The sequence below is a fragment of the Pipistrellus kuhlii genome, unplaced genomic scaffold (genome assembly GCF_014108245.1).
Source record: "Pipistrellus kuhlii isolate mPipKuh1 unplaced genomic scaffold, mPipKuh1.p scaffold_m20_p_20, whole genome shotgun sequence".
Taxonomy (NCBI): Eukaryota; Metazoa; Chordata; class Mammalia; order Chiroptera; family Vespertilionidae; genus Pipistrellus; species Pipistrellus kuhlii.
The window spans coordinates 11,211,957-11,227,858 of record NW_023425516.1 but is presented as its reverse complement, the minus strand read 5'-3'; the positions used below and the strand labels follow the sequence as shown (position 1 = coordinate 11,227,858).

The 15,902-nt window shown below is 61.0% G+C and overlaps 2 protein-coding genes across 6 annotated transcripts in view; one reads left to right on the top strand and one right to left on the bottom strand.

The window, feature by feature from the left end:
* The first annotated feature begins 1,140 nt into the window (after positions 1–1,140).
* On the top strand, positions 1,141–11,481 carry VSIG10L2 (V-set and immunoglobulin domain containing 10 like 2). The gene is made up of 12 exons (XM_036449701.2): positions 1,141–1,231; positions 3,207–3,539; positions 4,232–4,507; positions 4,888–5,163; positions 5,708–5,956; positions 6,678–6,938; positions 8,365–8,655; positions 9,748–10,044; positions 10,625–10,747; positions 11,037–11,061; positions 11,151–11,203; positions 11,360–11,481. The coding sequence occupies exons 1-12, from the start codon at positions 1,141–1,143 to the stop codon at positions 11,455–11,457; spliced, it is 2,373 nt and encodes a 790-aa protein (XP_036305594.1). The 3' UTR covers positions 11,458–11,481.
* Positions 11,482–14,018: 2,537 nt separating this feature from the next.
* CDON (cell adhesion associated, oncogene regulated) overlaps positions 14,019–15,902 on the bottom strand; it is a 67,630-nt gene continuing 65,746 nt past the window's right edge. For all 5 annotated transcript variants that reach the window (XM_036449147.2, XM_036449144.2, XM_045585458.1 and 2 more), the window contains exon 20: positions 14,019–15,438. In XM_036449147.2, the coding sequence (XP_036305040.1) occupies positions 15,275–15,438 (164 nt within the window). In that variant the 3' untranslated portion in view covers positions 14,019–15,274. The remainder of the gene's footprint in view (positions 15,439–15,902) is intronic.

The following is a 15,902-nucleotide window of genomic DNA, read 5'->3' as shown; positions in this document are numbered from 1 at the left end:
GAAGGAAGAGGGAGAGGAGGAGGAGGAGGAAAAGGAAGAGGAGGAGGATGAGGAGGAGGAAAAGAAGGAGGAGAAAAGGAAAGAGCTGGGATTCAGAGCCCTGGTCAGGAGGATGCCGGCTTCAGGGTCCAGACTTCATAGGTCAAACCCAGACAGACAGGTCAAACTGCACGCTGGTGCTGCTCAGGTGGTGTGTGTGTGTGTGTGTGTGTGTGTGTGTGTGTGTGTGTGTGTGAGATCAGGCATACGTAACAGTACATACAGTGAACGTACAGCTTGATGCATGGTAACCCCTACACAAGCCCAGAAATAGGATGTTACGATAGGGGTGTCGAACTCAATCAGAGAAGGGGCCAAAATCTAAAATCCAGCCTAAATCGAGGGCCGAATGGTTTACTGAACAGTCATAAACTGTCATTGTGATGGAAACGCAGCGGACTGCAGTGATGACAGCGCGGTGCAGGCCACATTGCAAGGCCTGGCGGGACGGATTTGGCCCGCGGGCCTTGTGTTTGACACGTGTGTTACGAGCGCCCATGAAGCCCCCATAAGCTAATAGAAGTGTTTTTCCACTTAATCTTCACAAGAAAGAGTTTTATCTCCATTTCTCTGTGAAAAAACAAACAAACATGAAAGCTGGAAGAGGCTCAACAATGCCCTGAAGTTTCACAGTTCACGGGTCGAACCCAAACTGGACCCCAGAGCTCCCACCACAGTCCCCATGCTTCTAACAGGACCTGAGGCGAGCGGAGGGCGAGGGCCGAGGGAGGCGGGTCTGACCCTCTGATCCCCGATCAGGAGCTCAGCACTGGGGCCCCTGCCCTAGTCGGGCAGCTGGCCTGGAGGAGGCTGAGCTTTTCTCGGGTCTCTCTTAGCGACTCTGATTTCCCCACATCCCAGAATAAAGCTCGGGGCCCAGCCACGGCTTCCTGCCTCCTGCATTATGGATGGAGTGAATCACCCGGTAAATAATTCACCCTTCATCGGGGTCATCGGGGCAGGTAGGTAACAGGAGAGCAGGAGCGAGGGTGCGGAGGGCTGAGGTTGGCAACCTGAGCCGGGACCCCATCTCTCCAGGCGGGCTTGGCTCCGGGGAGACGGAGCCCGAGAGTGGGGCAGGCTCCGTGGGCCACGCGGGCGATGGGGGCCGTGGACTGTCGGCGGGCCCTGCGCAGACCACCCAGCCTCCTGCTGCTGCCGCCCCTCTGCCTCCTGTGTCTCGGGGCCTCAGGTGAGCGATACTCAAACCACCCCCTCAGTAGCCCGTTTCCACTCACATCCCTTTCTTTCCTCCCCTTCCTTTTTTATTTTATTTTATTTTTTTAAATATGGGCTTATTGATTTCAGAGAGAAAGGGAGAGAGAGAGAGAAACATCAATGATGAGAGAGAATCATTAATTGGATGCCTCCTGCACGCCCCACACTGGGGATCCAGCCAAGACCCAGGCATGTGCCCTGACCGGGAATCGAACCATTGACCTCCTGGTTCATAGGTCGATGCTCAATCACTGAGCCATGCCTGGCCGGGCATTTCTTCCCTTTCTTCCTCGGGATCCTTCTTCCGCACTCACACAGCCAGTGAGTCCATTCGTGTCGTTGACCAGCTAGACATCAGCCAGCGTGCTCTGGGCGGCTTCTGCCTGTCAGGTGGGGGAGGCGGGCCCGAACAGGACTCTGCATCCCCCTAGAAGCCGGGGTGACCCTGGGGACCACTGCCCAGCCGTGAGCGAGGGAGTGACCTGGTCTGATCTGGTTTCACCGTTTCCCCCAAGCCTGGTGGGTCATCAGGGCACCGGCAGCTGGTGGGACAGGAAATAATCCGTTTCTGGTTCTTGTCCTTCTTGGTTAATTGAACCTCAGAATGTTGCCTTCAATCTCTCCCCTCCGACTCCACACCTGTCTTTTTTTTTCTTTTTAATTTAATATATTTTATTGATTTTTTACAGAGAGGAAGGAAGAGGGATAGAGAGTTAGAAACATCGATGAGGGAGAAGCATTGACCAGCTGCCTCCTGCACACCCCCCACTGGGGATGTGCCCACAGCCAAGGTCCATGCCCTTGACCGGAATCGAACCTGGGACCTTTCAGTCCACAGGCTGATGCTCTAGCCACTGAGCCAAACCGGTTTGGGCGCCCATGCCTGTCTTTTCTCTGGAGGAAGCGATAGCAGCGGGAGAGTCTCAGCCCGGGTGTCGGACGGGGCTCCACTGCAGCCCCACCATCTCCCGTGGGGCTTCGGACCCGTGGTCTCCTGTTTCAGAGTCTCAGGGATGCCGTGATTGTAACAATCAGGGGCAGCGGGTCCCGAGGTGAGAGTGCAGGACAGAGCCTCTTTGCTGAGTGACTCCTGCAGCTCGGTTTCCCCTGCGGCACTTAGGTTGGCCCAGTGGTCGGCAAACTCATGAGTCCACGGAGCCAAATATCAGCAGTACAACGATTGACATTTTTTTGGAGAGCCAAATTTTTAAAACGTAAGCTTCTTCTAACGCCACTTCTTCAACATAGACTCGCCCAGGCCGTGTGGTATTCTGTGGAAGAGCCATACTCGAGGGGCCAAAGAGCCGAGTGTGGCTTGAGAGCCGCAGTTTGCCGACCACGGTGTTAGCCCCACGCCCTGGGGCTGTCAGCATGTCGGTGCAGCCTGGCTGCAGGGGCAGGACACCCCGGGTCCTGGGCAGAAGCTGGGGTCAGTGCCAGGCTCGGGCAGCCTCACCCTGGTGATGATAATGAGCTGATGTCTGAGTCTCTGATGGACTCCACGGGAGCCCCTGGGGGGGGGGGGGGTGGCTCCTTTGTCACTGCCACCCCGGGGCCTGGCACGAGGCAAGCGCTTGAGAGTTGAAACAGCTGACAGGTGACTAGGCGCCGGACGGGCCGATGACAGGCAGGTGGGGCCTTCCCTTTGCCGCTGGCTCTGAACCCCTTGGCGTCCTTACCTGAGGCCTCCGGAGCCCAATGGCCAGTGGCCACACGGCTCCCCTGGCTCTCGAGCCCTCTGGCTGGCCCCCAGCCTCCCACTCCTCCAGCACAGCCAGGCAGGAGGCTGCAGGCTCCCCCGGTCACGGTCCCCACCTCCACTCCCCCAAGGGCCTGTCCTGTCTGATCCTGCCTGTCCACGCTGTCCCCGCTGCAGACCAGGCTCTGGGCAAGGAGGGGGAGGCAGGAGAGACCGACAGGTCAGATGTCCCGCGTGTCACTGTCCCCAGGGCTGCCCGACGAGGAGGCGGCGTCCGTCCAGGGCGTGCGGGGCGGCTCTGTGGAGCTGGCCTGCGGCTCCCCGCCCGCCCCCGCGGTGGTCTTCTGGAGCTTCACCCCCCTGGGCTCGGGGATCCCCCAGCCCGTGGCCGTCGCCAGCGGAGCCGAGTTCGAGGTGGAGGCCGGGGCCTCGGCGCTGGGCGCCGTGAGCCTGCGGAACGGCAGCCTGGTGCTGGGGGAGCTGCGGGAGGCCGCTCGAGGCCACTTCCTGTGCCAGGCCCTGCACGCGGCCGCCGGAGGCCGGCTGCACACCGCCTACTCCCACTTCAGCCTGGCCGTGCTCGGTGAGGGCCGGCGGGGGCCTGGGTGTGAGCATTGTGCATGAGCACTGTGCATGCTGCATGCTGAGTGCTGCGTGCTGCGTGCACCCCTTTGCATGTGCTGCCCGCTGTGTGCTGCAGGGCCCAGGGGCTCCAGGGCCGCCCCCGGGGAGAGGGGGAGAAGCCGGGGATGTGCGGGAATGGAAGCGTCTGTTGTCCACATGGCTGCTGGACGGTGCTGGCCCGGAAGGCGTAAGGAGCAGGAATGGACTCAAGGGGTCTCGTCGGACTTCTTCAAGGCAGCTTGTGGGAAGTGTAGGCTGAGGACGGTGGAGGAGAGAGAGAGAGAGAGGAATCGTTCTTGGGGTAGAATAGAAGGAGAAAAGAGAATCCGTCCTTGCCGGGGGTCAGGGAGAAAGGGCACAGGAGAGAGGAGAAGGTGGAGACCCAAAAGACTGGAAAGAGCCGGCTGCTGGGTTCACCCAGGGCACACAGCCCACCTGTTCTCTTCCCTTTGGTCTCAAGGGACCAGCTGGGCCGGCCCCTCAACGCCAGGCCACGAGAGAGAGCTGGGCACGCACCCTCTGCCGCCCATCCGACTCTGGCCTGTCCCCTACCTCAGCCCAGCCCCCCAGGCTGCAAGGGAGGGGCCCCGGGCACAGCGGGCTGGGCCTGGGTCTGCAGGGACCGACACAGAGCCTCTTCCTTCCTGCCAGTGCCTGTGTCTAAGCCTCAGGTGCGGCTGAGCGAGCCGTCCCCGGTGGAGGGGGCGTCGGTGGTGGCCACGTGCACGGTGCGGGAGGGCACAGAGCCCGTGGCCTTCGCCTGGAAGCATCGGGCGCCCAGAGGCCGCGAGGAGGCCCTGGCGGGGGTCACGGAGCCGGTGCTCCTGCTGGACCCCGTCCGCCGGAAGCACCTGGGCTGGTACGTGTGCAGCGCCCACAACGTTGTCAACCGGCTGAGCAGCGACGGGGCCTTCCTGGACGTCGTCTGTGAGTGCGACGGGTGCAGGGGTGGGCGGGCAGGGCTGGCGCCCGGCGACCCATGTCCCTCAGCCCTCCTGGCACACCCGGGGCCCCCAGGGGTGCCCCCAGACTCCCGGAGTCCCAGAAAGTCCCCCTCTGGCTCCCTAGCCTGGGGCTCACTCCCCAGACCCCCGTCCCCCACCCTGGGCTGTGCCTGTGGCCCCTGGCCGCTGGCTCCTTAGGGGCCTAGCACAGTGTGGTTGGCCCCGTTGGTGCGTACGACGTGGTGGTGGCTGCCCAGTGAGCAGGTGTGGCGGTGAGCACCTGAGCAGAGGCAGGGATGCAAACTGGACAGGTGCGACGCCCCCCCCCCCCCCCCCCCCCCCCCGCCCCCCGCTGTCCTCCAGACGGTCCAGACAAGCCTGTGATCACCATGGAGCCGCCGGGCCTCGCCGAGGAGGGCTTCTGGGCCAGCGAAGAGGAGGAAGTGACGCTGAGCTGCCTGGCCGCATCCAACCCCCCGAGTCACTACGTGTGGCTCCGGGGCCACGCGCAGGTCCACGCCGGGCCTGCCTACGCCATCACCCGCGCCAGCCGTGCCCACGCAGGCCTGTACACCTGCCTGGCCCACAACAGCCACCTGGACACCCGCACACAGACCGCCGTCCAGCTCAGCATCTACTGTGAGTGTGTACCCCCCTCCCCACCCCCCCCCAACCCCGTGCTCCTGCAGACGCCCATGGGGAATGGCCAGAGGCAGGTCTGGGGGACCAACTGGAGTTGCAGAGCAGGGGGAGAGGCTAACAAAGCTTGGGAAGGGCAAGGAGAGGACCCCCCCCCCCCCTTGGTCTCCCGTGCAGACACCCCTTCCGAGTGGTCGTCCCATGGTCCCCGGGCTGAGCTGTGGCCCAGAGAGGGGCAGAGTGTGGACAGTGAGACAGGGTGCCAGGCGAGGATGGCAACAGGGCATGGGAGCACTTCCTGCCGGGACTTCCAAGGGAGCCCCCAGGGTTGCCCAGCCTCCCCCCCCCCCCCCACCAAGCCATGCCCCTTGACCTGAGGGCTCATCTTTTAGCTCACCAGCCAGCCCCTCAGAGGGGTCGGTCTCCCCCCTCTCACCCACTTTTTCTCCCCGCGTCACCCATCAGGATGCCTCTGGCCCCAGGGGTGCTGGCGCATGGGCAGAGCGGCCTGGCCCAGCCCCCATCCGAGCCCACTTGTCCCCAGATGCCCCCGAGGGGCAGCCCTCCTGTGCCCTGCTCCCCGCCCCCGGGGCTGTGACCTTGGTCTGCGCCTGGCCCGGGGGGCTGCCGGCCGCCCGGCTGCAGTGGGAGGGGCCCGAAGGAGCGGGCCCCGCCGCCCCCGGCAATGTCACCTGGAGCCTCGCCGCCACCCAGCTGCCCAACGGCAGCATCTTCACCTGCGCCGGCCAGCACCCCGCCCTGGTGCGGCCCGCCTTCTGCAGGAGCACGTTGTGTGAGTGCACAGAGCTAGCCGGGCTCTGACGACCCAGGCAGAGGAGAGGCGGGAGGGTCAGGGGGGAGAATGGAGGGGCCCTGGGTCTGGGTGGGGCTCTGACCACAAGCTCCGAGGCTTTCCATGTCACAGGGAGGTGGCATCCTCAGCCCAGACTCCACCTCCCAACGTCTCTCCACCCAGGCTGGTGACCACCTGCTCTGAGGCCTGTCCTCCTCGTCTCAGGCCTGGGACTCCCTGACACCCTCCTGACTGTCTCCCAGCCCCCAGGGTCAGCAGGCTGCCTGCCCACACCCGCACCTCCAGTCCCCCTCCTCCCGTCCCCACGCCCCTCCCATATGGCCACTACTGCTCCTCTCTGCATGCTGTTCTTGAACTCTGTGCCTGGAACTTTCTCTCCAACTTGGACACTCCTGTCCATCTACCAAAGGCCAAGTTCAACGCCATCTTGTTTGCAAAGTCCTTCTCCGTCGAAGCCGCAGTTAGCTGTCTCTCGACCCGCCCCCCCCCAGCATTCCCCACTCTGTATCGCACCTCTTTGCTAGCGTGTCTCTGGCACGTGGTCAGCCTTCCACAGACGATAAGTGAAAGAATGACTGAGTTGACTGAGTCCAGGGGGGCGGGGGCGAGTGAACCAATAAGGAAGGAGGGAGGGATGGGCTGGGCCTGTTGGGACCCTTCCCCCCGGAGGGTTCCGCTGAGCCCTGCATGCCCTCCTCAGGGGAGCCCCCCCGGGACCCCGCATGCTGGACCGTGGCCACGTCGGGGGAGCAGTTCGTCACGCTGAGCTGCGAGTGGGCTGGCGGCGAGCCGCCCGCCCTGCTGAGCTGGCTGGACGGGCAGCAGCAGCCGCTGGGCAACAGCAGCGCCTCGACGGCCGTCCACCTCCTGCCGGCCCGGGGCGAGCTGGCTGGACGGGCGTTCACCTGCCAGGGCACTCACCCACTCCGGGTGCCCGGTCCCCGCTGCCGGCTCCAGCTGGGTGAGTGGGGGCTCGGGGCCTGGGTGCTGGGACAGACGGGGGTGGGAGGAGCAGCCTTTCGGCATCGGGCCCAGGGGCTGGGGTGCACAGTGAGTCCGGAGACTGGTCAGCTCGCCTCCCAGGGACTCAAGTACCATGTTTGCTCCATAAACTCAGGGGGTCTAGTCTGTGTGTGTGTTGACCAATCAACATAGAATGTGAGCCATGTATATACTTTTATTTATTTATTTTTATTGTTAATCTTCTCCTGAGGATATTCCCCCCCCCCCCCCCCCCGCCACTGACTTTTAGAGAGACTGGAAGGGAAGGAGGGAGGGGGAAAGAGAGAGAGAGAACCATTGATCTGAGAGACACATCAATTGGTTGCCTCCCACACCTGCCCATACTGGGGGAATGGAGCAAACCTGTAATCCAGGTGCGTGCCCTTTTTTTTTTTTTTTTTTTCAGGTGCATGCCCTTGACCAGGCATCAAACCTGCACCCTTTCGGTGCATGGGCAGACGCTCTAACCATAGGGCAACACCAGCCAGGGCTATCTCTTTAATTCTAAATTTTCTAGTAGCCACATTTAAAAAAAAAAAAAAAAGCAAAAAGAAATATGCAACTCAATATCTATAGTGATAAAAGGGTAAACTGGTAATTAGACTGGATAGCCGCCGAATGACCTTCCAGATGTCTGGAAGTCCGGATGTTCTTCCTGACAAAGCCAGGGGCTGAGGGAAGCAGACCGGGGTCCCAGGTGCCTGCGGGTGGTCTGGGGAAAGCTGACCACGGTCCTGGGTGCCTGTGGGTGCCTGTGGGTGCCTGTGGGTGGCCGGAGGAGGGAAGCCCGGGTCCTGGGTGCCGGAGGGAAGCCGGTGCTGGCAGCTGAGGGAAGGAAGGCCTACTCTTGCATGAATTTTCATGCATCAGGCCTCTGGTGTATAATAATCCTCACAAAATGAGTAATGTCTTACTCCCCAAGGCTTGGTGACCAGCCTGCTTCAGGGGCTCTGAGAAATTCCTCAACCCCAGTATTTCCCTGTCACTCAGCCTCCGGACTGGACACTGCACCTCTGGGTCGTTTGGAGTCCTCCCCTAAAAACCCAGCCCTGCTGTGAGCCCAGCCCCGGGTGGGGGGGTGAGGAGACGGGAGGTGGAGGCCCAGGTGCAGGAGACGGGTCCTACCTGCAGGCGCAGAGCCTGGGGTGGGCAGGAGAGGGGCGCTCTCACCACCTAGCTTTGGAGCAGGTGGCGATGGGAATCTGTAGAGCATTTCAGAGGAGACAGACTGGCCCAGGGTGGCTTCTCTGTCACCCCCTCCTCTCTCTCCCCTCCCCCCACCGCTGGCCAGCACCTTTCCCCAGCATCCCATCCCCACCCCCCATCCCCCACCCCCTCCCTCCGGGCACCGGGGCCAGCTCCAGCCTCGCTCTCTGTCCCTGCAGAAGCCCCGCAGCTGGCAGTGGCTGCGGCCCGGGTGTCGGTGCTGGAGGGGGAAGAGGCCTGGCTGCGCTGTGCCCTCCTGGGGGGCACGCCCCCCGCCCGCCTCCTCTGGCTGGGACCCCAGCAGCAGCTCTTGGAACCGGGCGACTCGGGATTCGCGCTGCACCCCGAGGGCTCCCAGCTCCACCTCAGCATCCTCAGCGCGGACCCGGCTCGCCACAGGGGCACCTACCAGTGTGTGGCCCGCAATGCCGTGGGCAACAGCAGCGGCAGCATCCTGCTGGAGGTCCTCCGTGAGTGAGTGTGTGTGTGAGTGTGAGTGTGTGTGTGAATGTGTGTGAGTGTGAGTGTGTGTGAGTGTGAGAGTGTGTATGTGTGACTGTGTGTGACTGTGTGTGTATGAGTGTGTGTGAGAGTGAGTGTGTTAGTGTGTGTGTGTGTGACTGTGTGTATGAGTGTGTGTGAGTGTGAGAGTGTGTGTGTGTGACTGTGTGTGTATGAGTGTGTGTGAGAGTGACTGTGTGTGTGAGTGTGTGTATGAGTGTGTGTGAGTGAGTGTGTGTGTGAGTGTGTGAGTGTGTGTTAGTGTGTGTGTATGAGTGTGAGTGTGTGTGTGTGAGTGTGTGAGTGTGTGTGCGTGTGAGAGTGTGTGTGTGTGTGACTGTGTGTGACTGTGTGTGTGACTGTGTGTGACTGTGTGTGTATGAGTGTGTGTGAGAGTGAGTGTGTTAGTATGTGTGTGTGAGTGTGAGAGTGTGTGTGAGTGTGTGTGAGTGTGAGTGTGTGTGTGAGTGTGTGTATGAGTGTGTGTGAGTGTGTGTGTGTGAGTGTGTGTGTGTGTGAGTGTGTGTGTGTGAGTGTGTGTATGAGTGTGTGTGAGTGTGTGTGTGTGTATGAGAGTGTGTGAGTGAGTGTGTGTGTATGAGTGTGAGTGTGTGTGTGTGTGTGTTAGTGTGTGTGTTAGTGTGTGAGTGTGTGAGTGTATGTGTGTGAGAGTGTGTAGGGGGTGCATTTGTGTGTCCGGGGAGGTGGAAGGCACTGGAATTCCTCCTCGGCCTGTGGGCAGTTAGCTCCCGCAGGCAGACAGCCCCTCACAAACAGGACCCTTGACGGCTACTGGCCGTGAGGCAGGCAAACTCTAGAGCGCGAGCAGGCAGCTCCACGCGGCTGAGTCATCTCCCTTTCCTCGTTCCTAGGGGAGAAGACAGGCCTAGAAATGGGGGTCACACACAGGACTGAGCAAGTCTGCACGCCCAGGCCAGGCCTTTTCCAGCTCCGATGAAACTGGAGCACATGGGCACGCATGAACACACACACACACACACACACACACACACGCGCGGTGGTGGTGCACACGCCTGCATGTGTCCCCCCCTGGCCCCCAGGGTACCCAGCTCCCCCCAACGTCACCATCAGCCGCCTGACCTACGGGAGGCGCCGCCGGGAGGTGCAGCTGCAGTGGGCGGTGGCGGGCCCCGGGAACCTGACCGGCTTCCTGGTGCAGCGCCGGGCGGAAGCCCCGGGCCCCGGAGCCGCGGCCTGGGAGACGGCAGCGGGCGACATCGAGCCGGAGAGCAGAGCTCGGCGGCTGGGGGGCCTGGACCCCGGGGTGCTCTACGCCTTCCGCATCCTGGCTCTGAATCACCGCACGGCCGGACACCCCTCTGAGGGCAAGATTCCAGGTGCTGGGCGAGCGCCCTGCGAGGCTCTCCTTGCCCCCCCAAAGCTGAGACCTGCCCATCTCCCTCCTCACGGGGTACCCCGGCTCCATCCCTCTGCTCCCCTCCCGCTGGGTCCCTCTCGCCCCATCTCTGTCCCCTCCCTGCCTTCCCTCGGGTCCTCCCCCACCGCTGTCTTCCCCACCCTCCTCCGGGGTGTGAGCCGAGGGGTAGGAGCCGTAGCTCAGCTTGAATCAGAAGCAGGGAAGGGGAGACTGAGTAAGGAGAGGCCCCCCCTTACTCAGTCTCATCTCGGGGGGCACACGGTGGGCTCCCCGCTTCCCATGCTCTCTCCTCCGCCTGGGAACTCCTCATGACACGCAGCTGCCGAGATGGCCGGCCCGCTGCCCGCTGTGCCAACCCCGGGGCTTGGCTGGGGGTCCAGCTCAGGAGCACGGGGCCCCCAGGCGCCCTGGGTCCAGCCTCGCCCCCGATCACCCACGGGGAGGTGGAGGGGCAGGGGGAACTGGCACCTTGTAAGCCACTGCTGCCAGGTTCAGCCATGGCTCTGACCTACCCCGTGCACCCACTGCTCTCCCTCCAGCCGACCCACCCTTCAGCGCCTACCCAGCCGTGCTGGGCGCCGCGGGCACAGGCATGGTGGTGGCGACGGTGGCCTCTCTGCTGGTGTTCCAGTACGCTGCCCGGCACCCGGAGACCTTCCCCCGTGAGTGGGGGACTTGAAGGGGGTGGTTGCTTGACCCCAGAAGGCGGCCAGGTCTCCATGACCCCAGGGAGCTGTAGGAACCACCCTGCCGCGCCTCCTCCCCCCCCCCCCGCCCGGGGTAGGAAATCTGGGTTCTTCTGTGAGTGACATCTCCTCAGTGTGAGATGCCAACCCCGGCATCAGGCACAGGGGCGGGCACCCCTCGGGCTCCCGGCAGGGCCTCTGGGGGGAGGGGGCTCTCCTGCTGTCTGGGCTGCTGCTCACCAGGTCGCCCTCCCCTTGTCTGCAGGCCTCGGGCCGCTGCTGGCTCCCATGTGAGTGTGGGGTTCCCTCTCTCGCGGGGAAGGAAGGAAGGCTGGACCGCGTGGCTGGCACTGACCTCACTGTCCCGCTTCGCCCTCAGGGAGCAGAGCCACCGGCACAGGGGCTCGGCCGAGGGCCCCGAGCTGCAGGCAGGTATGCGGCGTCTGATCCCGGAGGCGACTCCAGCAAAGGGGGCCGGGCCTGGGTCTCCCGTGGGAGGCGCGATGCCTCTTGTCCTTGAAGGACCATCTGGGGCACCCCCTCACCCCCACCCCAGGCACCCCTCTGCCTGTTCGTTCTGCTCCTCAGGCACTGGAACGCCACCCGCAGCCCCAGGTTCGGATCCTGCGCAGGAGCCCGCGGAGGCGCCAGTGAACGTCACCATCACCGTCACCGCGACACCTTGAGGCCCAGGAGGAAGGTGGGGGGGAGGGGGGAGGGGGAAGAGACAGGGAAGGAGGAGATTTCACTGTCACACTAGGTCCTAAAAGCAAGGTGTCCCAGTGCCCCCTCTCCGCCTTATGCCCAGCCTTATGCCCCGGGCAAGGCCAGGCCATGGCCGCCATGGACTTGGCTAGAAGCGGGGAGTCAGAGGAGGGCACGGCAGACGAAGCTGGAGAGAGGTCAGCGGGTGCCCGTGGGCAACAAGCCTCGGTGCCGGAGACACAGCCCCGGCCCGAGCAATCCCTAATAAACCTGCTGACCATCTCCCCGTTGGAGGTCCCTCCACGGCAACCCCCACAGGGACAGGCCACCCAGGTGCAGGTGGCTGGCCCTCCCGCTGGGAGGAGGCAGAAAGATGGGGTGCAAGACGTGGAGGCGCGAGCCCCCTTCCTTCACCTGGCGCGTGGCTCTTTACTCTCCACGCCTCCAAGCCCCTCCCCGAGGGCATACCTTGACAGGGCCAGCCCCAGAGCTGCGGCAGAGCTGGGCCAGGGCTGTCCCCTCCCTGTGGGGGCGGAGCGGCTCCAGGCCTGGTGACCTGGTGACGAAGGGACAGGACGCAGGGCTGTGCCCACAAGGGGAGCACAGGCACCACGGAGGCCGCTCCCGCCCAGGCCGGGCGCTGGCTGAGGGGCCCCAGGCTGTGCCCAAGTCCCCCTCCGCCAGCTGCCAGCGTGGCTCCCTGCTCCCAGGGTGTGTGTGTGTCTGAAACAGAAACACAGACCGAGGCCAGTTCGGGCCAGAGCCCTGTGACAGTGGGAAGCGGACAGGAACCGCAGCAGCCTCGGGGGTGCTCACAGATTTGGGCTTTATTAGAAAAGGGGTGTCGGGTTCCCTCAGAGCCCTCAGGACGGGGCTCAGGTTTCGGGAAGCCTTAGCTAAATGTGGGGGGACAGACAGAGCAGGGCCCCACTCTACGCAAAGGACCCTGCTGGCTTTCGGGTCAGCAGCTCAGACAGATTCTGTAAGGAGGTAACCAGCTGCTGCTTCTACCCCGGAGCTCACAGCACCGCGAGGAGGGACCATCCTCCCCCACCCCCCCAACATACCCCTCTCGTCCTGCCCCTCCTCATGCCCCTCTCCCTCTCTCCGCCCTGCCTTACGAAGGAACACTGCGTCCCCTAAGGGGGCCTGCCTGCCTCTACACAGCTTTGAGGCTCAGGTATTTTCCCAGCTCCCGCCACCCCCACCCCCCCCAAAAAAATAAGCCCACATTTGTCCTAGGTCCTGTTCCTTCTGAACAGAAGGGATGAACTCACTGGGCTCTTGGACGTGTGCACGGGGTGGGTGGTGGTTCCAGGGAGGGACAGGGTGGAGGATGCAAAGAATTTCAGAGTAAGATTCCCCACCCCCCCACTCCCCCCCCAATCACAGCTACAGCAGCTTCCTACACAGAGGGAGCCGCTGAGGCCCCTGCCCCGCCGTCTCCATGGAAGCAGCTTTTTTAATATAAAGTCTTTTTAATATAAAACCATTCCACCAATAGAGCCTGTCCAAGCTACAGCCTGTCCAACATGTACCGTCTCAGACAGGCTGTTACAGCTTGTCAGGGAAACAGCACACTTTCCAACATGACACAAAAGCATGCCCATCCGAGTCAGCGCGTCCGAGGACAGCAACCAGGTGGGCCCCACGGTCACATGGCCGTCCCAGCGGCTCCGCAGCTGGAAGGAGGTCCGGGTCAGACACGGTCCGCTGTCCAGGACGCTCCCGCCTCCAGCCTCGTTCAACGGAAACAAAAGGCGGGAGCAACGTTTGCAAAGACCACAGGGTTCACAACCTTGTCGTTTAACTCACACCCCGTACCCCACCAGCCTGTCTGTCACCTGTCACCAGACTACCCGTGCCTGATGGAGAAAAGGGGGAAAAGGAGAGAGGACATGATGTAACAGAAATTGGGGGGGAGGGGGGTTAATGCTAAAACAAAGAATCACAGAGAGTTCTAAGGTGAAAGGAACAGGAAGAAGCCTGAGCAGCTAGTGTCACTAAGCCAAGCGAAGATCAGATTCTGGTGGGGAACGGGGTGGTGGTGGTGGTACAAGGGGGGGGGGGGAGCGGTCAGAGGGAGAGAGTGCACTCTGGGAGCTGGGTCCCACGGCCTCACGTGGGCAGCGGCAGGGACTTCGCCGCAGGGCGGACGGAGCACGTGCGTTGGCCGGGGTCCAGGGACGAGGGAACCACAATGCTCTGGAACGCGGCGTGGAAAAGTGCAAGGAGCTCGGGTTACAGCTCCACCTCAGCCGGGCTCCCATGCGGGCACTGCGGCTCCCTGCGAGGCTTGTGGGCTTCAACACCTACTTTGTGGGTTTGCTGGGAGGGCGGTGAGACGGTGGGAATGAGCTGGGGCCCGCAGACGTGGGTGCCACCATCCCTCCCACCCCCCCCCCCCAACCGTGGGCCGTGTCCCTGGACTTCCTGGAGAAGTGACTGCCACCAGGCAGGGCCAGCTCTGGGGACTGCGCGGGGCATGACAGCTCAGAACAGCTCGTGGGTAGGGAGAACTCAGAACTCCTAACATAAAGGCTATGATATCTATATATATATAGTATATTTATATTTATATATCTCAATATATAAAGGCATTTTTATAAATAAAATACAATAAAGGGATAACACTTAAAACAGCGTTACTAATCATATAAATAAGGCGTCCACGAGGAGGCTGCCCTGAAGGTGAAGCTGGCTTCTTTCCCGGTGGGCAGGTCCCATGTTCAGACTCCAAAGCAGTTTAGTCCTGGGCCCGAGCTGTGCCTCAGGCTCCCCACCGCGCTGCTGCAGCTCGACCGGCAGACACGGGGCAGGCTTCCTTGTCGTGTCCTACCACAGGGTCCTTCGCTGCCGCAGACGTGGTGGCGCAGCCCTCCCTCCAGAGCTAATTGCGATTTCCTCGACAGCACTGCCGAGGGCTCCGGGGCAGAGAGCTCGCTGCTGGGCCACCCCGACACCTGGCCGCGAAGATCCGGGCCTGACACTTCCTCGGAGGAACCCGTGCCGAGCGACGCGGCTTCGACAGCACAGTTCACCCAAGTTCTACTTATAAAACATATAAACGTGGGGGGGGGGGGGGAATGGGATGCACTTGTATGGACAGTAGATGAGCATAGTATTCGGGTCTGTTTCACGGAAACTTCTGGGAAACTAGCTTTGTTCACCGAATGCTGGAACTGCTGGGCTCTAAAGAGAATGATTCTGCTTCTTTCCCCGAAGGGACGCACATTCCCCGAAGGAGTAGTGAGCCATTAAAGCTGGGCTCGCGCGCCGTGGCACAGAGGGTTCTCATATATATATATATATATATATATATATATATATATATGTGTGTGTGTGTGTGTGTGTGTGTGTGTGTGTGTGTGTAATATATTTATACATATAAATATACTGTGTGTGCTTTGAGGGGCGCCCTGCCACACGGGCAGTATAACTGATGGGTGGCTCTGATGACAAAGATTGGGTGCCAGTATACCATGACACGATTCTGGAAAAAGTCAGGGAATTTCAAACCATACCCTCTTCACTGAGGTGCTTGTGGAAAACGTGGAATGCTCTGAGATGATCGAACACTATGCAAAACTAAGGTTGTTTCCTACCGGGGAGGGAGGGGGGAGGGAAAATTTTCAGGCATAAATAATATAAAAGGGCACTCATTTTAAGATACATTCATATGACATTACTGCTACAAAAATAAATAATGCTTTTTCTCTGATTTGAATTAATGTCCCTCACACAGTCCATTCCCAGGCCTGTTCTGTGCAGTGACTGGCTGGAGTCCCAGGCACATCCTCAGGTCTCCTGGGGCTGCTGAAGGACCCCAGCGGGGCTGTCTAAAGGAATGCCAGGAGGAGACCATGTTGTCTTTTCAGTACAGTCCTTTGAGGCAGGTGGCAAGATAAGAGGATTCCAACTTAAAACTGTGTTCTCTGTTTCTGAATGGACACAGCTGTCTCCTGAAAAGCACAAAGATTGGGGAACACCGTGAAATCATAAAGGCTGATTTTCACAAAGCAGCCTAAACACATTACTCTGAGCAATAAAGAAAGAATAATGAGTGAAAGCAGAGCCCAGGTGTGCTTAGTTTGAATGTGAGGGAGACAAAAGGCATAAAAGGCTTAAAATAAAGTTGAGCTCTGGCGAGCAGTCATACAATTCACCTCAGGGTTAAAGCAAAACCCTCAAAATAACCACTGTAAGTAAAGGCTACCACTCCAGGATCAACTCAAACGAACCCGAGGTGCATGGCCGCAAAAGGCACTCTCCGAGCAAGCCTACCGTCCAGGTGCAAACGGAATCAAAGCCTGTTTGGGCTTCTTTACCAAGGTGTCATGGGACTGACAGCCTGAGCTGAAGGAGGTGAATAACCACAAAATTTCAAAATCGACCTCGTCAACTTTTCTTGAAGTGTCTCCCACCC